Source organism: Hermetia illucens, chromosome 6, assembly GCF_905115235.1.
Source record: "Hermetia illucens chromosome 6, iHerIll2.2.curated.20191125, whole genome shotgun sequence".
NCBI lineage: Eukaryota > Metazoa > Arthropoda > Insecta > Diptera > Stratiomyidae > Hermetia > Hermetia illucens.
In genome coordinates, this window is record NC_051854.1 from 45,976,559 (window position 1) to 46,001,352 (window position 24,794).

Genomic DNA, 24,794 nt, shown 5'->3' on the forward strand with positions numbered 1-24,794 from the left:
CGGAGATATAAGCGTTTAAAGTTTTTCCCCAGATTCCTCCAAAAATCAGAAATTTTCCTCGCACCTAGACCCCACAACCTATATACCATTTTGAAGCTCAGACCCTCTACCAATAGTAGTGATCACAAATTAAGCTCCTTTTTGCGAAATTCTCAATATTAACGGAGATATAAGCGTTTAAAGTTTTTCCCCAGATTCCTCCAAAAATCAGAAATTTTCCTCGCACCTAGACCCCACAACCTATATACCATTTTGAAGCTCAGACCCTCTACCAGTAGTAGTGATCACAAATTAAGCTCCTTTTTGCGAAATTCTCAATATTAACGGAGATATAAGCGTTTAAAGTTTTTCCCCAGATTCCTCCAAAAATCAGAAAATTTCCTCGCACCTAGACCTCACAACCTATATACCATTTTGAAGCTCAGACCCTCTACCAGTAGTAGTGATCACAAATTAAGCTCCTTTTTGCAAAATTCTCAATATTAACGGAGATATAAGCGTTTAAAGTTTTTCCCCAGATTCCTCCAAAAATCAGAAATTTTCCCCGCACTTAGACCCCACAACCTATATATCATTTTGAAGCTCAGACCCTCTACCAATAGTAGTGATCACAAATTAGGCTCCTTTTTGCGTTAAGCGTTTAAAGTTTTTCCCCAGATTCCTCCAAAAATCAGAAATTTTCCTCGCACCTAGACCCCACAACCTATATACCATTTTGAAGCTCAGACCCTCTACCAGTAGTAGTGATCACAAATTAAGCTCCTTTTTGCGAAATTCTCAATATTAACGGAGATATAAGCGTTTAAAGTTTTTCCCCAGATTCCTCCAAAAATCAGAAATTTTCCTCGGACCTAGACCCCACAACCTATATATCATTTTGAAGCTCAGACCCTCTACCAATAGTAGTGATCACAAATTAAGCTCCCTTTTGCGAAATTCTCAATATTAACGGAGATATAAGCGTTTAAAGTTTTTCCCCAGATTCCTCCAAAAATCAGAAATTTTCCTCGCACCTAGACCCCACAACCTATATACCATTTTGAAGCTCAGACCCTCTACCAGCAATAGTGATCACAAATTAAGCTCCTTTTTGCGAAATTCTCAATATTAACGGAGATATAAGCGTTTAAAGTTTTTCCCCAGATTCCTCCAAAAATCAGAAATTTTCCTCGCACCTAGACCCCACAACCTATATACCATTTTGAAGCTCAGACCCTCTACCAGCGGTAGTGATCACAAATTAAGCTCCTTTTTGCGAAATTCTCAATATTAACGGAGAAACTGGAGGCCGATTGGTACTCACATCTTAACCTCTGTTACCATTCAGCTCTCGGCACGGTAGTTACACCTCGGCTTGCGGTTTTAATTACCACTTAGCTTCTGGTGTCAATTCTCGCTCTCTAGAGGATCTTCCTTAATGATCGCTTTCGATATGAAGACAATTTGCGGGCACTTCCAGAAGTGGGGTACAAGTTTGAGCGAAATACATGCAACCCCGACACTTCTCCAAGTGGTGAAAAAACCTTTTTTGCTGTATCTGGACACTGGTATTAATTGCAGCGTTTCAATGAAAAGCCTGTTTTCTGTATGAATTTGTTTATTTCCAAAATTTTTTGGGTATAATAGATTTGTATATTTGTATATATAATTTTCTATTTTCATATACATAATATGCTACAAATGTTATTTCTATATTTATAATACATTTTCTATTCCTTAGTATTTCTCTCTGCTTCTTGGTACCGCCTCGACAAGCTCGGGGTTATGCTCTCTACAATATGTTCTTACGATAACATGTACAATAATAATAACAATAAATATCACAATAGAAGTAATTTCATTTAATAAAGCAATAAAGGAATGGAAAATCAGTAACAACTCAACTTCCAGGGTGAGAGGTTGCCACTGCAAGACTGAAATCAAACTATTTGTGTTGCTCTGCTTCGCACTTGAAGGACAAAAAACATAATCAACTAATTCCAATTAAGGTGAGAGTACCAATTTCAGCTTTTCTATCATACACGGTTGTGTGTGCTTAATATTATCTAAATTTAGTTGTCATTTATTGGTCCGGAAATTTTCGTAGCGTACATGTGCGCCACTTTGTAGATAAATTCGTATTGTTCCTTGGTTTGAACTGCACTGGCCCGTCCACGGCGCACATAGTACACAAACTGCGGGATGTCTATGATCCGTTTGGGCATCTCAAGGCTTCGTAGGGCAATATCGCAGGTTATTATCGTACCCGTTCGACCAGTGCCCGGCGAACAGTGTACAGTCAATGGACTGAAATTAGAAACCAAGTTAAAATCAGTTTAGGATTGGAAACTTTGGAAATGATCAAGTGAGAAAAGTGTGAGACTGTGTGAAAGGATCGTGTGCTTGTATAGGAAATATTTCAATGTCGGTACCCTTGATTTTTCGTTAGTGATTTGGTTTTGTCTAAGCTGCCACTGGCTCCGTTGGCGTCCGTAGTTGGTTTGTCCACGTCGTCTTCCGACTGTTCCGGGGTGCCCATTTTTAGGTAGCTTCGAGCCTCGAGAAGCATTGCTATCACACTGGCCTCGTCACTAGGCACACCAGTTTCGGGCCATTGGTACCAGAAGTGAATTATCTCACGCCAACGGTTCAATGGAATGTTTTTAACATGCAACGTGGAAACGGCATATTTGTCTTTAACCTCTCGGCTTTTTAGGGTTATTTGATAGTCCCCATAGACGGCGTAGTTATCGAGAGTCATGGTTGCCGGAAGGTACTCAGCACATTTTTCAACTCCGTTCTCGATGAGGTCTGTTGCCATTATTATCACTCGAGAGTTTTGCTCCCAGATCATTCTCCAAAAGTCACCAACGGTGCTCTCGAGAGGTGCTTGGCAGGCGATGTAGTAGTTCGCAGGATCTTTGGGACCCTAAAAGTATATGATATTGTAGAGAGGCAGCAGCTGATTTCAACTACGTTGAGTTCTTACCCGAGCAAAGTTTGCATTGATGTATTCTGTCCTCTCATCGTTACCAATTCGGCTTAGAATAACTCGAGTTTCCGGAAGTGGGATTACGTTAGCGTATCTGTAAATAGAATCAACTCATTAATAAAATAAATCATCAAAGAGAAACTTTCGTAATAATTCGTGCAAATAGCAAAAAATAAACTGAAAAAATCGAAAATTGCTCCTCCGTTGAGTTTAATGTGGAGCAGCAGAGACATTATTTTTGTCAGCTGTATAAGAAAAGGCCAGATGACCAAGCTGCAATTCATTATATGATTATAGGGCGTAAACCACACCTATACGCCATCGTTCGCGATGAGATTCAGCTCCCTCCCCCCACAACTTTTCGAGGCGCTCACATTCGTTTTCTACCCTTAGGACGACCCACTCCTCGGCCATCTTGAAAGAATGGATTCCCCTGCATGGCATACCCCACAATGCAATTGTTGCCCTCCTTAATGTGTGACCTATCCACTTCCAGTTCCATCTTTTTATCACATACCATACGAGTGCCAAGCCTGTGCGTTGAGCAAGTACCTCATTTGAGATAGTGTCAGGTCGGCGTATCCCGATGATACGACGCAGACAGGTAATGGCGAAAGCTTGGAGAATAACATTGTAGTTCACTTTCCATATGTTACTCCCATATAGGTAAGTCCTCTTGGGGCGACCCACTCCTCCGCCATCTTGAGAGAATAGATTCCACTGCACGGCATACCCTGCAATGCAATTGTCGCCTCTCCTTAATGTGTGACCTATCCACTGCGACTTCCTTCGTCTTACTACATCGCATACGACTGCCAAGGATGTGCGCCAACCAAGTTGTTTGTTTGAGATAGTGTAAGAGCAGCGTACTCCGATGCCACAACGCAGACAGGTATTCACGAAATCTTGGAGCTTTTGAGTGACAGTGGAGTTCACTTTCCATGTGCTACTCCTATTTAGTAACACAGAAAGAACACTAACTCGGAATACTCTCAACTTGATGTTAGTGTTGAGATAACTGTATTTCCAGATTTTAGACCGGGCAGCGAAAACGGATCTAGAGCTAGTTCACCGCTACCGCGGGCAGAAACCACGCTCCCAAGATATACTTCGATGCTCTGCCCATTAATGTAGATAGGAAGAGCGCGATGAGCTGTCAGACTAAGTTTTGTGGTTTGTTGGTTTTGTTGGTGCTTATCTTCACTCCAACTCTACTTGCCTCTCTTTCCAAATTCAGAGCCATTTACCCAAGGTCCATGACCCGGCGAAAGAACAAACAGATGCCATAAGAGTAAGAGAGGTGTTTGAGGAAAGATGTCATTGTCCATTGAATTTCTCTACGTCCTTCGGACAAGGCCGCATTAAGAATGTCACCGATAACAAAAAGAAATAATATCGGTGACAGGATGCAACCCTGGTGGACTCCGCTTTGGACCTCAAAATCCTCCGAGATTTTACTTCGGTGCAGCGTGACATTTTACACCATGATATGTCGCTCTGATAATAGTTATTAGTTTGTCCAGAATGTTCCTCCTACGTAAAGCACTCTAGATACACTCCTTGTTCACGTTATCGAAAGTTTTCTTCAAATCGATGAAGAGCAGGTGCAGGGAAAATCTAAATTCCACGCACTCTTTCAAAATGATCCGTAGGGTGTTGATGTGGTTAAGGCAGGAGGATCCGAAGCGGAAACCAATCCTGGAACCCATCAAAGAATATTTTGAAAGCTTGATCGACAGTGCAGGATCAAGTTTTCGAGATATTCTTTGATTGGTTCCAGGATTATTTTAGCCAATATTTTTGCGACGGCAGGGAGCACGCAGATACCTCTCCAATTGTCACACTCAACAGGGATCTCCTTTTTTGGATTCTTAACGATCATCCTCTCACTTTCTGGGAAAGGTCTCGGATAAATCTTGGGAATCCGAGACCTTTCCCTGTGCGAGTGGAAGCAGCAAATCTGCAGTAACTGCGTTACTCAGTAGATCTGCGGCTCAATAAACAAAATAGCCCTCCCATCGTCGAGCGACAGCTGGGTCGTACAAGCGGTCGATGTTGAATTTAGGAGATCGCAGCTCCTCAACCCTGCGAGAAGTGGCGGTGGTGGACGATCTGATTGCTCATACGACGTCGGTTAGTTGAAACCCAACTGAACTTATGGCAGACTCTGTACTGAAATAATGTGCCACGAATGTCGAGGTGGTGGAAGTTGCAGAAATCCACGAATCTCCTACCATTATCGTTAAGGTCGCTAAGGATGTGCTTCCACAACACACGCCGAGCAAGGTGTTGTCAGACCTCACCTTGGCACTCAGATCACCCATCCCAATCACAATGGCAAATTTAGGAAGCTTCCCCTGAACCGTGTTTAATTGCTCGTAGAAAGCATCCTTCTTCACTACATCTGAAGACTTCTTTGGTGCGTAGCATTGAACAATTGTGATGCTCCACAACCTGACACGGAGAGCACGCTTTGCGATAGCCGTTAGAAACAACCTAACAATGAATTCACGTCTGTTACACTTGGCTTTCCAGGGTACAAAAGCACATTGTCGCAGGAGGGAGAGGAGTACTCTCCAGAGTCCCACCATCTTACTTCGTTTAAGTCCAGAATGTCCAGTTTATATCACTGGAATTCCCACTCTAGTTGGAAAAAGCGAGCATTTAGAGGACCCTCGCTACCGTTGTCAAGAAGCATGCGCAATTTCCAGAAACCAATGCGTCCGGATAGCTAAGTGGTTAGAGCGCAAGGCTGTCGTACGGAAGGTCGCGGTTCAAATTTCACTGGTGGCAGTGGGATTTGTATCGTGATTTCACGTCGGATACCCGTCGGCTCAGCTGTGAATGAGTACCTGAATCAAATCAGGGTAATAATTTCGGGTGAATGCAATGCTGACCACATTACCTCCTACAGTGTACTACTGTAGTGTACCGTTACGGTCTTGAATGAAGTGCTCTAACACACTTCAAGGCCCTGATCCAATATGGATTGTTGCGCGAACGATTATTATTAATAATCATAGTCTGTTTTCGGTAACCAAAGGTCGTTGCCGTGAGTTCAGCATCTATCCAAGGCCGTTGATATTTCGGTAGCAATAAAATTTCAAATTTTGCTAGCCCACAAATTCTTACCCCTTTTAGTTGCCCCTCACGACAAGCAGGGAAGGCTTTGCATGTATTCTTAAGCCTCAAATCACAGCGCTAAATTCATTATAGTTCCGCAGATTTCTAAGGATACCGCTATAAAGAACGATTTCCCACGCTGTGATAGTCATTTACAAACCGAACCTAGAGTCGATTTGATGGACTTTGCCAAATGTAGACAGTGCAAATATTCGCATAACAAACATGCATCAGGGCTAGCTGCAACACTCAGGGATGCATAGGTTCCAAACAGGGTATAATTTTCGTCAGATGCAATTGATAAGACAGAGATGAAAATAACATGTCAGATCAGGTGAATGGGTAGGTAGATATCAGTGGCCACTCCGGGGAATATATTTTTTGTCATCATGATTGCTGTGGTAAGAGCAAGGGGAGCAGAGACTAGTCGGCTTAGATCTTGGGAGATAGCCTGAAGCATTCACGGAGGCATGTAACTAGAGATCTCTTTGAGGTCCTCAAAGAATATATTAGCTAGTGTCCGCAGCCTGATTCTAGCTACAGCTGAGCAATTGCAAAGGAAGCGCCTGAGGGTTTCTTCCTCTTTTCCGCAGCTTCGGAAATATGTATTGTAGGGTATGTTGAGGCCGCCGTAATCTTGTAGGTATTTGCCCGCGTAGAGTCCACAACCTTTTCCCATCGGGTCTTGTTATAGGTGGGCAAAATCCTCCTTAATTTAGCGTAGGTGATGCCTTCGTCATCTGAAGTCAATAACTGCTAATTATTGCGAGTAGATTCCGCCACCTGATAGTCGCCGGTGTGATCCAGACTGTGCTGACCGAGGGATTGCTCCCCTTCATTTCCCTCTATATTCCTATGACCGAGGGCCCAGAGGAGGATGCCTTTGAGCATCTCATCCTGGAGCATATCGCCACTTAAGGTTTTGTCTTAACGGAGCATGCCCCAGCCGTCGACAGGCTTCTAATGTTGCCAATACTTCCGTCTGGAATATAACCCAGGGCCGTATGCGTACCATCTTAATGGTAATAATAATAATAATCATTGGCGCAACAATCCATGTTGGATCGGGGCCTTGAAGTGTGTTAGAGCACTTCATTCAAGACCGTAACGGTACACTAGGAGGCAATGTGGTCAGCATTGCGCTCGACCGAGATTATTACCCTGATTTGACTCAGGTACTCATTCACAGCTGAGTCGACTGGTGTCCGACGTGAAATCACGATACAAATCCCACTGCCACCAGCGAGATTTGAACCGCGATCTTCCGTACGACAGCCTTGCGCTCTAACCACTCAGCTATCCGGACAATGGTACGCGAGGCGCAATTTGCGCTGGCTGGCGTCACATCTGACGCCACACGTTTCAACTATTGAGGTCGTCTTCGACGTGTTGAGGCTGGGCTCATACGAAATATAGTATTCAGGGAGCACCTAATATGAGGTCTGTCAGTAAGTGAGACAACCAAGCTAAATCACTTCCTGACAGAACTCACGTTGGGCGACCGAAAATCCAGTCAGCTGCTTAGGGAACTGAAGCAGCTGGCTGGGGACACTGTGGGGCCGGGTCTGCTCTAATCTTTGTGGTTGCAGCGTTTTCGAAGGGCACTCGTGTTATTTGGTCGTCCGTGGACTCTGGTTCGCCGGAAAGCTGACGGCAACCGGCAACAAAATCTATGACGTACACTCGCGGCCCATGGTTGGAGAGGTGTGGAGCAACGCGGCGGATAAACTCGTGCAACTACAACAGTCAACCACCGAGGCAAAACTAGCTGACACCGTTGGTGCTCTCTGGAACAAAGTTCACCAAACAGGTCGAGATCCGCTCCTTGAAATAGGCGCTCAGGTAGTAGGTCGTCAGGAACCTCCACAGGTACCAGGCTATGTTGGTACCAACGAACGTTCGCGGGAAAGGCCACAAAATGCACCAGCTCTTGCGCTTTTGTAACGAAAACTATCGACTAAGGCGTCAGGCTTTGAAATTGGAAGCCGCAAATTCATCATCGATCAGCACTTATGGCTATAAGCAAGTAGACATGAGTACGAACATACTCTTGGCGTTTGCTTATAGCGGACATTAGCACTCCCACTTTGGGTGCAGACTTCTTGTGCCGCTATGGTTTGTTAGTGGATCTGCAACGCAGGTCCCTCATTGATCCCACAACTAAACATACCGTCATCGGGGTGATCTCCACCTGCCCTTCCGGCACTTTATCCATCATTTTCGAAGACATTGCCGAACCACGCATTCTTACACTTCTCCAAAAACAGCTGTTGGTCTTCGCACTCCAAAACAACCAATCAAACAGCGAATTGAGACGTTGCGAAGACTATAGATGTCTTAGCGTATTTCGGGTGCTTTTTTTAACGTTTCTTGGAGGCCGGTTTTATTCTGAGCGTTGAAAAGTTCAAATTCCTCCAACTGCAGGTGGGATTTCTTGACCACAATATTACCCCTGGTGTGGCGTTGACGCCACCGCGCAACTGCCTACCACCCTCAGTCTAACGGAATGCTCGAAAAATGCCGCAGGACGCTAAAGACAATCCTTCCTGGTCGCAAGTCCTTTCTCTCGTCGTATTTGGCCTACGGACAGTCAGCTGCGAGGAGTTTGGTGCAAGCCCCACGGAACTTGTATGGGGGAGATCCTGAGACTCTTGAGCGACCCAGTTCTCGACGTGCGATCGAGCCTGAAACTATTCTTCCGGGAGACAAATATTCCCGGGGAGAGCACGAACGGCAGTTCGGTTCGACTTGCCGAGCTGAGGGAGCTACGCGTTGGACTTTTGCTAAAAACAGGGGTTTAGCTGGGGTGGAGTGTTGTGGAGACCGCTCTAATAAAATCCGCCACTGCGCGAATTTACCTACAGAGGACACTCAAGGCGCCCGGTCTGACGAAGAAAAATTCGTTGGATCTGACAGCTCCTTGGTTTGATGTCGGAAAAATTGCATTTTCAGTTTTAGGGTAAAGTAGTGCAGGAGGTTTTAGCGTTATTAATGCGGATGAGGATGATCCCACCTGGAATGTCTATAAGGGCAATATCTATGGTAAAAAAAGAAGACGAGGCAGACCCTGCCTAAGATGGAGCGATGACGTAGGTCAGGACGCCAGACAGCTTTTAGGGATATCGAATTGGTGGATCTCGGCGCAAAACCGGGATGTCTGGAGTTCCTTATTAAGGCAGCCCTAGACCGGATACCGCTTGTTGCGTCGTTCATGATGATGAGTGCGTCGATAGACATCACCAATTAGACAAAGATCCTTCGTTTTCGTTGGTGCTTATCTTCGGTCTAAGTCTGCTTGAGGTATTTGTACAAAGATGACATAATCCACTAATCTCTTAGGCGTCCTCTGGACAAGCCAGCATAAAGAACATCTTCGATAACGAGAAGAAAGAATATCGGTGACGGGATGCATCCCTGGCAGACACCGCTTTGCACCTCAAGTTTCTTTGAGATTTTACCTCGGTGCAGCAAGTGACATTTCCCCCCGTCAAATAACGGTTAACTCCTAATCCGCAAAGACGAACTGCTGAGGAGGTGGAAGGAGTAATTCACCACGATTCTTAAACGTATCACATCCGGCGAAGTTCCGCTCTTGTGGATGAAATGACTAGTCACCGTAACATGTGGATACGGATTGCTTTTCCAACAGGAGAGAAATCATCTCGTTCATCAATGCACCCAAAGGGGGTAAAGTCGCTGGGCTTGGCGGTCTTCCCGCATTTATCTTACTTCCGCTCGTACGGGGATCCAAGTCCAGGGATTGGAAGATGGGGATGATCATTACGGTTCCAAAGAAGGACACGCATTCTGAGAGTAACAATTGGAGGGGTTACTGCGTGCTCCCTGTGGTCGCAAAGATAATAGCTAAATAATCCTGGAAAGCATTGTTACATCAATATAATTTTCCTGGCTGCTTTCGAGGTTTGAATATTCAAATTAGAAATTTCGAATTTGAGTTGTCAAGCTTCGGCCAAAGAAGGGAAATTTATTGTAGTCGCTGCCCTGCTCTGCTTTGCTGCGCAACATGGCTGAGAAATTGGGTTGGGGGAACAGCAGAAGGGAGTTTTTTTTGCGGCTGTGATAGAGAGGGGACGACTCGATGGTGCGGAATTGGCGCTGGCATACATAGCTCAAATTTTAGTAGTTTAGGGAAAAATTGGAGATTCTGGTTATGATTTATTAATATATCCGAATGTTAATATCTAAACCTGAATGAATTCAAGCGAAATAACGTGAAACCATGTCCGAATAGCTGAGTGGTTAAAGCGCAAGGCTGTCGGACGGAAGATCGTGGTCCAAATCTCACTGGTGGCAGTGGAATTTGTATCGTGATTTTACGTCGGATACCAGTCGACTCAGCTGTGAATGAGTACCTGAGTCAAATCAGGGTAATAATCTCGGGCGAGCGCAATGCTGACCACACAGGTAGATAATTACCGGAGCTGCATGTTGGGGATATGTATCGCAATCCTAGAGATAATCGCACGTGATTTTCATATCGAAAGTGGGCAGGCGCGACAAGGAGTTTAGCTGAGACTAATTAGCCTCTTCTTTTTTCTTGAAGTCTATAGAGCGCGTTCTGGTTATCCGCTGAGGACGATAATAGAGAAGGCATCCTTCTATAAATTTAAGCACGCCTACTTCAAAGACAAATCCACAGAAAGATTGTAAGGGAACGGGGTCTTCGGCCGACGAGCATGGTTCTCTGGTTGTACCCAGTCATGGTTTGGACCCATACTAACGTATAGTGCTATTGTTTATTTTTTAATTAGAATAGATCCAAAGGACCGTGTGTACAAGTCAAGGAAGTACTAGCGATACTGGAATTCCGTCGATGGTTATGGTATAATTGGAGCCCCCAAGTGCAACATTGCCATTCTGACAAAACGTTGGGCGGCGATTAAGGTTTTGTACACAGTGGTAAGACGCCAGTGTAGGAACGCGCTGGACAAGCTGGGCGGCACGCAGAAAGTCGCTTTCCTCTGGATTCCTTGGCATAGAAACATAGAAGGGAATGAGCGAGCCCACGGAATGGCCAGGTACTCGTTTGACAAGCGAGGTTGGGGATCTGCTGGCGACTGTGGAGGATGGAATCTACTCACTTCCTAACAGTCGTTGAATTCGAATGGCCCACCACCTGCTTCAAATCGAGGATGATTTGGACCTCGTACAACAACACCAGATCGTGAGAGTTTTTGGGTCAGACGCGTGTAAATGCGAACTGATTACGATAGTTTTCACGAGGCACTGACAAAAACAAGTCGGAATACCGGAAGCTCGGCACTTCAGGTATAAAGGTTTTATTTTCATCTTTGTGAGCAAGTATCTATGTTCGTTTTTCCATTCGTACATAGTTAAGAATGTAAACTACTCCATTATATATTGCCAAACAAAATATGCGTATGTACATACAAATTAAAGACATAAATATTGTGCACTTTACTCTGTGCATAGTTATATATACACGTCCATCTTAGTGAACACCATCCGCAAATTTCGTCAGTACATACATATAAACATACATGCCTATCTCCAGTAATGGATACTAATATTAAAATAACTAAAAAAAGCTAAAAAAGAAAAGCAAAAGGGCCTCCAGGAACCCTGCGGTTTAATATAAGTTTGCTTTACACATATGACGATGACATAATACACGTCCTAGAAGCAATCAATTTGCGTGAAATGCAATATTTTGACTTTCAATAACTTTGTTAATAATAGTTAGATTGCGTTCAAACTTCCCAGAGTTATGTCCTATATTATCGTCTATGCTGATATCATACGTATTCCTAGGAAAAACTTAAGGGAATTTTTCGTGTGAATTTCCGAAATATGGTAATAGTATATTATTAACTTTATTTGTAAAGATATCGAAACGGGATGTATTTTGAGGCCTAGATTTTGTAAGGATGCATCACTGTGATTTTTCAGTTTTTTCGGTTGGATAAGTTCTGAGAATGAGACCTTTTTCACTTTTTGGGCACATATTTTGAGCCCTCACTCCCCTATGTTTCATCCAATGTCAGAAATAAGATCAGTAGCCATATTCTGAGTCAAAAAAATAGGGAAATGTATAGGGAACCCCCCTCAAAGTCAACACAAAATGGCGCCACTCGAGTAAAGGGATACACAGGCCACATGTTCTCACCAAATTTTGTAACAATCGGTCCAGCAGTTTCGGAGTAAATCGAGTGTGACAGACAGACAAACAGACAGGCATTGAATCGATTTCAATGAAGTTTTGTTTCACACAAAATTCTAAAAATCTGCATCGCCTATATTAAAACAACAATATAACAGGGGAAGAAAATTAATGTTTATAAGACACTTGATTCGGCCAATTGTGTGGTACGGATGTGAGACGTGGAGAATTAATGCTTTGGAAGAGGGAGTCCTCATGCGAGGCCCTTTAAGTGAAGTGGCCGGTGGCGAGCCAGATGCAACACGGCGTTGTGTCTTTTCTATAGGGAACTGTACTTTTTATACGACTAATCATAAATAATCATTGGCTGACCTTAAACGATTAGTATTTCATCGTAGTGGAGTTTTCATTGTGTTGTTAATCGAATCATGACTTCCGAATGGTTCGGATCTTTAAATGCATGGTTTTTAGTTGTATTGTTTATACAAAACATGTTAGTCCTTCAATCATTTTATCAGTCCAGTTTTGAATGATTGTTTTGTTGCGCAGTGGGGTTAGCAACATTCGAAATTTATTTCGAATTTATTTAATTCGACTGACAGATGCCACGACTGGTGTTCTCTGTGGCGGAATAGGCCTTGACATCTGATAAGAAAAAATTGTAAAAAAAAATAATTGAAGCCTACAATCAGTTTCCAACCGCTGACCGAGTCGGTCCCTTTCATTTTCATTTCATTGAAATTAAATTTAAGCTGTTAATAAATAAATATAACAAAAATAAAAATGTTTAAATGCAGTTAGTATATTTATACTATTAGGTTGTTGCATATGAAATGGCCGTTTTGGCAATCAAGTGAAGTTAATAGCGATTTTGGTGTATCAAACCACCACCTGTTGGCGCTGTTGGTGTTGAATATTGAAGTATAAATATTCTTAAATTTAATCAAGGAGTCATTTCAGTTTTGACCATCGTTGGGATAACAGGGAATAGAAAGGAAAAAAAGGATGGAAAAGAGCCAAGAACGTATACTTTTTCTGTATGAGTTCAAACTCGGTCATAAAGCGGCGGAGGCGACCAAAAACATTAACAGCGCATTGAGAGCTGATACGGTAAGCGAGCGAACCACACGGCGGTGGTTCTAGAAATTCCGATCAGGGGACGTAAATCTTCAAAGTGAACCACGTGGACACCCAGGACCATCGATTGACAAGGACGAGCTGCGTTTGCTAGTCGAATCCGACATACGTCAGTCTGTGAGAGACATTGCGGAGAAACTGGGCGTACACTATTCGACAGTTTCCCGGCACTTTCAACAACTTGGAATGGAAATTTGCAGTTCCTTACTCTTCCGCAACAGAAGCGATACCTTTTGGCACAGAATAGTGACATGTGATGAAAAGTGGATATTATACGACAATCGTCGCCAGTCAGCACAATGGCAGGATGCTGATGAGCCACCGAAGCATATGCCCAAACCGAGCCTCCATCCGAAGAAGGTAAAGGAGACTGTTTGGTGGTCTACAGCTGGAGTTATCCACTATTCTTTCTTGGCACCCAGAGAAACGATAAATGCACAGAAATACTGTGCCCAACTCAAGGAAATGCACCAAAAATTGAGTATTCAACGGCCGAGATTGGTCAACAGAGATGGTGTGATACTCCTTCACGACAATGCACTACCTCATGTTTCCAAAACAACGGTTCAAAAGTTGAACGAATTGCAGTATCAGACTATACCTCATCCACCATATTCACTGGACCTTTCGCCAACCGACTACCACTTTTTATGCATTTGGATAATTTTTTGGCGGAATAACAATTGAGGAAAGAAGAGGTCATCAAAATTGCCTTCAATGATTTTATCAACCCCTGAAAATTGGACTTCTACGAAATACGCATAAATGCTCTTGAATCTCGCTGGGAGAAGTGTTTTGAATCGACTGGCACCTATTTGATTAAATAAATAAATTTTTGTAAGCTTTACAGTCGTTTCAAATTTTTGTACAAAAACAAGCTAACATAATTGGTGACCCCGAAGAACTCGCAGCAAGGCCAGTTCGGGCTGTTTTTTGTGTGCCGCTGATTGCGAAGACGGCGTATATTGGCTAAACCATACCCCAGAAGGAACCAGACGCAGCGCTAATTTCATGGACGTGGCCGCCACGTAGTTGAATTGAGTTGAAGAGCTGAAATCATTGTTCAGTCCGTTGAGCCGCCGTCAAGGATCAATTGCACGTTCAAAAGCCCCAGTACGACCGAGTTTTCCGCAACCGAGCGAAGAAGAAGGATTTTGGTGGGCGGGTTTACGTTTTTGAAGTGAACTCGCAATTTTTCCTGCAAATCCGCGTTGGCGTAACATCGTTTGAGGCCCAGCCCAGCAGACAGAAGCTGAATGTCAGTGCTCTATCGTTCCCCACTCGCAACCACACAGCGGAAGAGCGGAAATTGTGCAATTTTGACGGTTGCACCCAGGCAGAGCCGTGCAGCCGAATTAGCGTTCGAGGCCCAGTCCAGCAGACAGAAGCTGAGCACGAGTGCTCCATCGTTCCCGACCTGCAGTCAGGATATAGGTCCTCAGCTCAGCGCAGTCTTCGAAAGAAAGCACGACGACACGACTTGCCCCCAGGAACGCAGTAGTAGTTCGATCCCCAGCAGATAGCACTAGCCTCTAAGAAGCGGAAGCTGACTTCGACGACTTCGTCACATTTATACAACGTTTAACAACAATTATAGAATTAATAATAATTATTGGTTTAATAATAAATCTAGAAATGCCGCAGGAGACGGCAACAATACAAACAGAAACTACTATACCGAAAAATCTGAAAAAAAATCAGAAGGCTGCCATTATATGGTGCCTGGGCTCCGAAATACCTTCCATACCGATATCTGTTCAAATAAAGTTAATAATAGTATATTACTATAATTTTTTTTAATTGGTGGAAACCCCGTTTCAATTCATCCTAGCAGCACGAAATTTTGCAATGATGTAGGCCATAATGTATAGCATGATCATACGTACATCATAAGTTTAGTGGAAATCGCACTATTACTAACAAAGTTATAACACGTCAAAGTTGTTGTTTCTTTGAAAATTGAAGACTATGAATGTCAATATCACCCGAAAGTATGTATATATTACGTGCTACGTATTAAGAAATACACAAAACCTTTCGTACCTGAAGCGTCCAGCTTCCGGTTTCCCGACTTGTTTTTTGTTGAAAACGTACCTTTAAACTGTTATACATCAGAAGAGACAATGCGAACAACAAGAAAGAAAGCGGACATTATTTACCTATTTTTGTCCTCACATCCAGCTGGTACTTCATCTGGTCGTGCTATAATTTGCGGGACATCCTTGAACTCCTCATGAATAGTCATTTTCCTATCAACAAACTTTGCCAGTTCATGTATGGACATTGAGTTGTGTTTCAACGAAGGGTCATCGAATGCTGCGTTTCCGTATGATCGTTTCGACGCTCTCAAAGCACCCTTCCGTCTTACGCTATTGAATATGGAGACGTTATCCAAACTGTAAGCATCCAAACTTACGGGACGACAACGTTGACCGTAGGAGATTGATTTTTGCCGTTTTCGCATAACATATAAAAATCCAACGAGCAGAATGAGTGCAACTATTCCAACGATGCTTACTGAGATTGCAATGATAACGTTGTAGTCGGTTTCGCCGCTGGGTTCATTGGTGGTGACCTTTTCGGTTGTCTCGGTTACAGGAAACTCGGTTGAAGTTGTTGCTGTTGATGGCATAGATGGTGGTGAAAAGATTTGAGGATTTCTTGGTTCTTTACTTTGGTTTGCACGCAGCTGGATTGAATACTCTTCAATCGGTTCGGTGGAAACGATATGAACCACGTTCGTGGCAGGCGAAGGCGTTTCCTTCGTTGCCATAGGTTTCATTTTCGGCTTTGTTGGAAGTTGTTTCACGCTTTGCATAGGAGTTGTATTGGAGAGAGTGGAGGTCAACTGGACTGTTTCGGAAACTACAGTACTAGTTACAATTGCGTTCGTTTCACTGCTTTCAATCGTTGCTACTGAGTTGCTTGTTAATGAGCTTGAAGTTGTTTCAGGCAATATCACAGTTTCTACCGGGGTTGTCAGTAATTTATTATCGGCATCGATATTATGTTGCTCGGTTGAAGTTAGCACGCCACGTTTCGGCTCCATATACTCATCAGCTGCAGCCGTGGTTGATTCAGATTCACGGTCTATCGGTATAGCTGATAAGGGTACAATACTGCTAACTGTTGTAATATTCACAACTTTCTGGGTAGTTGTTGTCGTAACTGCTGGTTCTGAGGTACTCCGTTCAATTCGTTTTGTGGTTGTGTCTACGGGATCCTCGGTCGTTTTGTTTTCTTTGTCCGTTGAAGGTTCAATACTGGATGCAATTGAATTTTGTACTTTTTCAGTGGTCGACAGTTGATTGTCACCATCAGAATGGAGGCGTGGTTTCAATGACACCTCTTCAAAGTCCTCGACTCGGTTCTTTTCGATTGAAGGAGTTGAAGGTATCAGAATATCACTTATTGTGGGTGTACTGGTGATCATCTTTATTGCTTGTTTCGTTTCCGGTATTCGAGGCCGATTGCCTTTACTCTCTTTTTCATTCAATACTGAATCATCTATTTGACCGGCTTCAAGAGTATTTTCTATAGAATTCGCGGCACCTGTTCCTGTACTGGTGAATGTATAGTTGCTGTTTTTCAAATTCTCCACATCATTGGTCTTGAGCACTTCTGCTGACTCAATAAACTTATGAGATTTTGTAGTTTTAGTTTTAAGGCTTGTCGATGTGATTTCAGCGGGAGTTGTTGTTGCAATTAGTTCTTTCGACTTTTCATCTCCGCTTACGTATTTGTTACGTGGTTCAGATTCTCTATTTGGGACAGCGTCCTCGATTGTGGCATTATTTTTAATCTCATTTATTGCTACGTCATAATTGACTTTATCTACTTCTGACCCCACAGCCGATTTCATTGTTGTTTCCTCCATTGTTGTCACCATTGCGTCTGTTGTTGTGATATCTACTTGATTTGATTTCGTGTCTCTGATGGTTGTAATGTCGCTGATCGATTGATTGTTCAGGTCAAGGTAGAGATCGGTTGTAGTTTGCAGTTCCAATGTTGTTACATCCGGATTGAGGGAGGTCGTGGCGATCTCAATATTTTCGTTCTTTATTGTTGTGTCTTCTAATCTATCTGGAGAGGTAGTTTGTTCATTTGTATCGGTCGGCAGTCTAGAAACAAACAATGGAATCATTATTGCATTCAGTTGAAGAATGGTAGTGGTTGGGTTTTTTTCACAGCAAAGCCAATTGGTTGCGCTATTAGACGAATATAAATTCACCAATAAATGGCGAGATCAGAGCTGCTACGAGAAGTTAGACTGACTCAGACTGGGAGTCTGGGTCAAACCGTAATTTAAAACTATTTATGGTTCCATACTCATAATTTTTGCCTGGAGGAGTTCAGGTGGAGAAAATATGATATGCTCAAAGAAAGCATTTGGTATTCCCCCAGAAAGGAGGATTTTAATAGATTCTCATCAAATATGGTCTGCACAGAGTTGATCGCGCGAAAGGTACAATCATGACTGCCCAGGAAGTGGTCAATCTGATAGCATTACCTACTCGTTCTTGCTGTGACTCAAACGCCAAACTCGTTTACTCACCGACTTGTATTTACATCGACCATTGATTCCGCTATCATGGTCGTTTCTTCATTCGCCATTGTCGTTGAAATCGTCTTCGAATCAATTGGGCTGTCGGTTGTGATGCTTGTGGTGTTTTCCTCAGTGTCGTTAGATCGCACGGTAAATACTTGGCTAACATCTACTGGAGAAACTGACGGCTTTGCGGTAGTTTCTATCTCCGTTGTAGTCTCCATCGTATCTAATTTTTGCAACAAAGTCGTTAATGGTAAACTACCTGCCGGCTTAGGTGTCATTGTCGCAATTACTCGGATACTACCGGTTGTGGTAGTTGTTGCTGTTTGCCCGGTTGTTATATCCGTTAATTTTTCATTTGATGACAAGGTAGTCGCGTACACGGAACTCGAAGAAACATATTCGGACGTAGTTGTGTTTGGGTCTGCTTCTGTTGCGGAGTCATTTGAATTCGTATAGTTTTTCGATTGCGTTGTTGTTGACTTTGGTGTTGCATCCCCTTCAGCGATACCAGTAGATTTCGCAAAAATCGGTGAGGGTTCAGTGTCAATATCGATTGCAGCATCTGGATCGGCTATCATTGGCAACTGTTCCAATTCAGTTGTGTCCACGTTGATCAGATTCGACTCTGTGGCGATTTTGGACGGTGGGGTGGTCGTGGCATGTTGGTCATTGGTTTCTCTTTTTGTTCGTAATGCCCCCGCATTGCTCGTTACTATTGTTGTCAACAGTATTATCAATTGGATTGCTTGAAATGAAAATTTTCTTGATTTCCATGTGAGGCGATGCATTATTTATTGCTCTTGGGGACCGTTGCTGTTATTAGTGACATTCGTCAACTTGTATGATGATCCGAAATGGTGATCTGAATAATTAATTGGGATACGAAAATGATTTAATTGCAACTGATTGGAAATCAGTGGTGAACGTCGTGTGGTGTCATTTTCCTTTCACAGATCTTGTTATTACCTGAAAAAGAAAGAAATGAATTTGAGTAAAATAGAGCTGGTAATTTTGCTAAAGACTACAGGTTTCAATCCTCCCTATTGACTATATTATTGAGAGATTATCCTCAATTAGCCACATTTCCCAGAGGTAAATAAGAGTTCGATTTATGATATGTAAACAAACACACAACCAAAATTGAAGACCGACTAGAATATAAAGTGTAAGGCCAGGGGTTCAGAATCTCAAATCGTGCATATTCTTCGCCAATGGGAAATTTGCCAGAAAAACACATCTTTTTTCTCTTTAGCCTTTGTCCCGTTCACAACCGGGGTCGGCTCGTCGTGATCGGCCTTGCCATTTGGCTCTATCAAATGCCTGATCTGGATGCAATCGCGAGGCTTTTAAATCACCATCCAGCATATGAAGCCACCGTTGTTTCGGCCAGCCTTTTGGTCTTTTACCATCGACTTCGATGTTCAGACCAATCTTGGCAAGCGAATTCTCGTTGGGGCGAATTACGTGGCTATACCATCGAAGATGCCTCTCACGCAACTTTTCAACGATCGGTACAACCCCATATTGATCGCGGATATCCTCGTTTCGAATGTGCTCAAAACGTGTCACACCACTAGGCCAACGCAACATCTTCGTCTCCATTACAGCACGACGCCGTTCATTGTCTTTTATAGTCGGCCAACACTCAGAACCATAGAGATGATATTCTGGTAAATTTTCGATTTGAGACGTTCGTTGATACGTTGATTACAAAGAACACCAGTTCTGGAACGCCATATCATCCAGGTTGCGTTAATGCGTGACAATTTCATAACCCAGCTGATAGCAATGATTCGAGATATTTAAATCGCTCAATTCTGGGCAGATCACTGCCGCTGACAGTGATTGTGCCTGATTCATGGGGACCGGTCGTCAAAAATTCAGTTTTGTTTAGATTCCATCTGAGACCGTGTTGCATGAGGTGATCATTCCATTTTTGGACAATTTGCTCGAGATCATTTTTGCTATCAGATGCTAGGAAAACATCATCTGCATAAAGCAGTGTATAGGGCGCTGGACGTTGGATGTCCCATGTTACGGTTTCCATAACAAGAACAAAGAGGAGTGGTGAGAGGGCGCTCCTTCATGAACACCAACAGAGACACAAAGCGGTTTTTATACAATCGCAATACTTCGAACTTTACTTTTCGGATCGTGGTAGATCAATTTAACCCAGTGCACGAGTTCTTTTGGCACTAAGTGCTGTCGTAGAGCATACCAGATGAGTTCGTGTGGCACACAGTCAAACGCTCTCTCTAGACCTAGAAATGCACTATAAAGAGGGCGATGCTTCTCACGGTGTTTTTCCATGAGTAACAAAGAACATTATTCCGCTCCTCAACAAATTCACGTCATTGTCGACGCTGTATGCTCCAAATCGCGTCACCCTCGCTATGAATCACTGAATCAACGGATAGCCACATGATCACGAAATACCCTGATCGGGCAGAACAAATGGAGCTTCGCAGTCCTGTTGATGTGCCTCTCACTGGAAGTCATGAAGTCGGCGTAATAGTATAGAAGTTAAAAGAAATTTTATTTGAATTTATTGGCATTCATTCTTTCATTTACAGAAAGTCTTGTGGCAAATATGTTAGTTTGAGCCTGTTCTCCCTGTCGGGTAGCTGGATGGTGTAGTAAATTTTCCAACATTTCAGAACTCTGAAAATTTCGTCATAAGGTGATTTCAGAGTAAAAGAGGCACGAAGGCGGCTACGATTTCGTACCAGGGCAGAGCCAACTCATCAGACGCTGCCTCATCTCTGCCCTGGGAGCAGCGTGACCGAAGCGGCTTGCAGATGTTATACGCTCCCTTTTATAAATCGCAAAGTACGACAAGGGTGCGAATTATATTCAACGTAAATCCGCCCACAGTTCGGACCAAGCTTGGCCGGAGCTAGACACTTTTTTTAAGGAATTGGGGAGTCCTAAGTCCGCATCCACTTAATGCCGGACCGGACATGTGGAAGAGCAAATTGCTCCCACTCTTTATAGTCCACGGACTGCTCTTTTAAACTCAAAAAGAAGAGTCCGTGGACCATGAAGACTGGGAGCAAGTTGCTCTACATTTGTTCCGGGTCAGCATCAAGTGGAAACGGAATTCCTTAAAAAGTGATTCCAAAGGACTCTTGACGCCAGCTCGTAGAAAGACGTGTTTACAGGAAGAGAGATTTTTGGATCAGTAAACCCGTCCTGGTTAATGATGGTCGAAGTCGGCCGATCTTATCTTCTTCAGAGTTGTCTTCAGTTTTTTTACTATTGGTTGATCATCTGTGTTGATCGCTGTTTGGGGAAAAGAATTCACGTGGAAATCGCAAGCCAAAGCCGTATACCGAATACCGTTGCTGTGTCCAATATCTTGTCTCGGCGTGGAACGAAGGCCTAATAGAACTGTGGCTATTCAAATGAGCCGTGGTAGCACTTTTCAGGGATCGGTGCCAGCGTTCGACACATCCGTTGGCTTGTGGATGGTAAGACGTGGTTCGGATATGATCGGTGCCTAAGAACTGAGCAAGACTGTTAATCGACTCGAATTGACGTCCTTGTTACGTTGTGATGCGGTGGGGTAAACCGAATCTAGCTATCCAGTGGCCGTAGTCCCCTATGTCCTGGCTGGATAGTTTCCGCTGAAATTTCTTCGACTGGAATAGCTTCTGCCCAAGGTGTGCATTTGTCGATCATGTTCAGGTAGAAACTTGTTCCCACGGACGTAGGTAAAGGGCCTATGGTGTCGAAGTGGACATTTTCGAAACGATCCGCTGGTGAAAAAACTTCTCTGTTCTGTTGCGTTAATGACAAGAACGGTACTTCGCTTACCGACCGTCGAGCCGCGGCGGAACGAGCAGATTTCAACTGAGGAATTTGTAGATCTTCCGCAATCATTGCCGACTTTTGGAGCAGTTCCACCTGTCAACGCATCTCGGTGCTCAGAGATGGCGGTGAGGAAGACAGGGCGGCAACCCTGTCGGCTGAACCAAAACCAAGTGGCCGAAAAGGATCTCCATAGTGGTGGCATCGGGAAATGCTGTATCACATTGGTTTGTCGGCCGTGATGCAATAGGCGAATGCTCCAAAGGCCTAATTAGAGCGATCAGACCCAAGTCTGCATGGGGACTCTGAAGTGGCATCTGAAGCGAACAGAGACCTTCGGGCCTTAGCGTTTTGTTGCGTCTCAACGCGGGTGCTGTGCTCCTTAGTTCGGTAGAGATTTAGCTGGATCTTGCATTCACCAGTGTGAATGCTGAGCTATGCACTCGGTACAGATTGGTACCGTCGTAGCTTGCTGCGGCGGGGCTCTGATTGTGGTCACAAAATCAACCAGTATCCTAAGAGGACCGTGGGATTAAGTCCACGAGAAAGCTACCCACGTAAAACACGGTGACGTAACTTGCAGCGCAACTGAAATCGAGGAAGCAATAAAACAAATGAAATCAAAGAAATCAGCAGGACATGACGACTTCGCATCTGAACCCTGGAAAGCGAAGAGCTGGGACCCAACAGTGTGGCTCAGTGAATTCTTTAATCCGGTTATTCAGGGAGGTAGAACATCATCCCACTGGCAAAAAAGTCCCACAGTTCCAATATGGAAAAAGAAGATTTTGAACGCGTTCTTGACAACCATATTCGCAAAATCGTTGAAATAACCGTGAATCAAGCCGGATTGGTCAAGAAGCACGGAACTACTCACGCAAATACGCTGTGCGATTAGTCATGGAGAAACACCGTGACTGCGGTTTGACTGCGCCACACGAACTCATTTGGTATGCTCTACGACAACACTTAGTGCCAGAAGAACTCGTGCGCTGGGTTCAAGTAAAGTTCGCAGTGTGGCGGGTGCATGAAAACCGCATTGTGTCTCTGTTGGTGTTCATCAAGGAAACGTCCTCACACCACTCCTCTTTGTTCTTGTTTTAGACACCATCACATGATGTTCTTTGCAATCGACGTATCAACGAACGATGGTGTGGTCACGTAATTTGCGCTAAGGGGAATTTACTTGCCAAGGTTGGTGTGAACATCGAAGCCGATGGTAAGCGAGCAAAAGGGCAGCCGAAACAACGGTGGCTTGATACGCTGAATGGGGATTTAAAAGCCTCGTGATTGCATCCAGATCAGGCATTTGATAGAACCAAATGGCGAAACCGATCACGACCCTGTTTGTAAAGGGGACAAAGGCTGAAGAAAAAGAAGAAGGGATGTAAATGTTTTTTAGGGGTGCAAATGTTTTATGGTCCCGATGCTGTCGAGAAATGAGTAGGGGTTCTCCACACATAAATAGTGTCAGGACATAAATAAATTAGTCCGAGCAAAACATCTTATTCTCTGGCGGCCTAGTCTGATTATGCTTCAAGTTAAAGTTGCATAATACGGCTGTCGGGCATGATCTATGAGCATCTCCAACTTGCATGGACCAGTTCTCTAAGGACTTTCTCGGTTCGTGTTTCGCTAAGATCAGCGACGCCTGGGAGGGCGTAAAGCTCAAGGTCATCCATTACGACGAGATTCCCAGGAGACCCTCGGCTAATCTGCTTGTCTTCCTCTTAGAGAAACACATCGACATCGCACTAATACAGGAGCCCCGGGTCAGAGGCGACCGAACCATTAAAGGGCTCCTAAGCAAATATTTTAATTTATTCCACAGCACAGGAGTCGCTGATCAGGATAGACCTAGAGCATATATTCTCGCGAGGAAGAGTCTGCACGCTTTTCTGTGTCCGGATCGAGTTCCATCGACCTAGTCGTGGTCAAGCTGGAGCAGGCGGGGTCAGAGAACGTGTATATATGCTCGGCTTACATGGCTCACCACCGATCAGCTCCGCCAGAAGAGCTACAACATCTGACGAACACCATAGCAACAAAGAAATGCAACCAACTGATAGGCTGCGGCGCCAATGCAAGGCATACGAAAGAGGTGAGTCATTCTTTGATTTTATTATTACATCAAACCTATCGGTGTGTAACAGGGGCAGGACACCAGCCTTCCATTTCCCCTGCTCGGAGAACTGTGATGGTTGGAAGGAGGTCCTTGATATCACCCTAATAACCAACAATGGGATTCTTAGGGTGGAGGACTGGAGAGTGTTTGACCAGAGATCCTTCTCTGATCACAGTTGGGTACTTTTCAGTCTAAATCTCGCCGCAGAGGTCTCCAAACCCTTTAGAGACCCCAGGAGGATCGACTGGAGAAAGTTTTGTCAGGTAATTAAGAACAAACTCTCTGGTGCGCAAATTGGTAAGATTGGAACGACAGACGAACTGGAGCCAAAGGACCATTTGATACCGCCTTTAAAGTCTTGTGCCCCACTAAGTACAGCAAAAAGACCTTGCCACCATGGTGGAATGAAGATCTCTCTAGCCTCAGGGAGCTGACCAGAGAAATCTTCAACATCTGCTACAGGCAAAAATACTGACAGCCATACAAGGAAACTGCCTGAAGAAGTACAAGTTGGCCATTAGGACGACGAAGAGGTGGTCTTGGTTGGACTATTGTCAGAACATCGACTTCCACGCGGAAGTACTGGCGATATTGAAAGTCTGTCGACGGCTGGAGCGAGATTCGAGCCCCAAGCGTAACATAGCCATTCTGACCGACGGCCAAGCGGCCATCAAGGCCTTGTACTCAGCGACGAAATCTTCCAGGCTGGTGGGGCAGTGCAGAGGCGCGCTGAACCGTCTGGACGGCACGCTCAAGGTCACTCTCATGCACTTTCTCTGCGATTGCCCAGGCTGCTGACACTGGGTAAACCATTCTTTGGGGAGATTTCTAGCTGCAGGGTGGGAGAGCTTCTTTCTTTCGTGAATGCTACGGGCTAGCTCTGAAGATCCGAGCCGGCTGGCTGGACTCTGCCTCCTTGCTCCCATAACAAGTC

The 24,794-nt window shown here is 44.1% G+C and overlaps 1 protein-coding gene across 1 annotated transcript in view; it reads right to left on the reverse strand.

Moving 5' to 3' along the window:
• Nucleotides 1-1,722: 1,722 nt before the first annotated feature.
• Nucleotides 1,723-24,794, reverse strand: part of LOC119658897 (mucin-22) — a 137,449-nt gene continuing 114,377 nt past the window's right edge. The window contains exons 3-7 of the mRNA XM_038066698.1: nucleotides 17,929-18,891; nucleotides 15,533-17,494; nucleotides 2,969-3,065; nucleotides 2,412-2,908; nucleotides 1,723-2,286 (exon numbers count right to left, since the gene is read on the reverse strand). Coding sequence (XP_037922626.1) covers nucleotides 2,052-2,286; nucleotides 2,412-2,908; nucleotides 2,969-3,065; nucleotides 15,533-17,494; nucleotides 17,929-18,713 — 3,576 coding nt within the window. The 5' untranslated portion in view covers nucleotides 18,714-18,891 and the 3' untranslated portion in view covers nucleotides 1,723-2,051. The remainder of the gene's footprint in view (nucleotides 2,287-2,411; nucleotides 2,909-2,968; nucleotides 3,066-15,532; nucleotides 17,495-17,928; nucleotides 18,892-24,794) is intronic.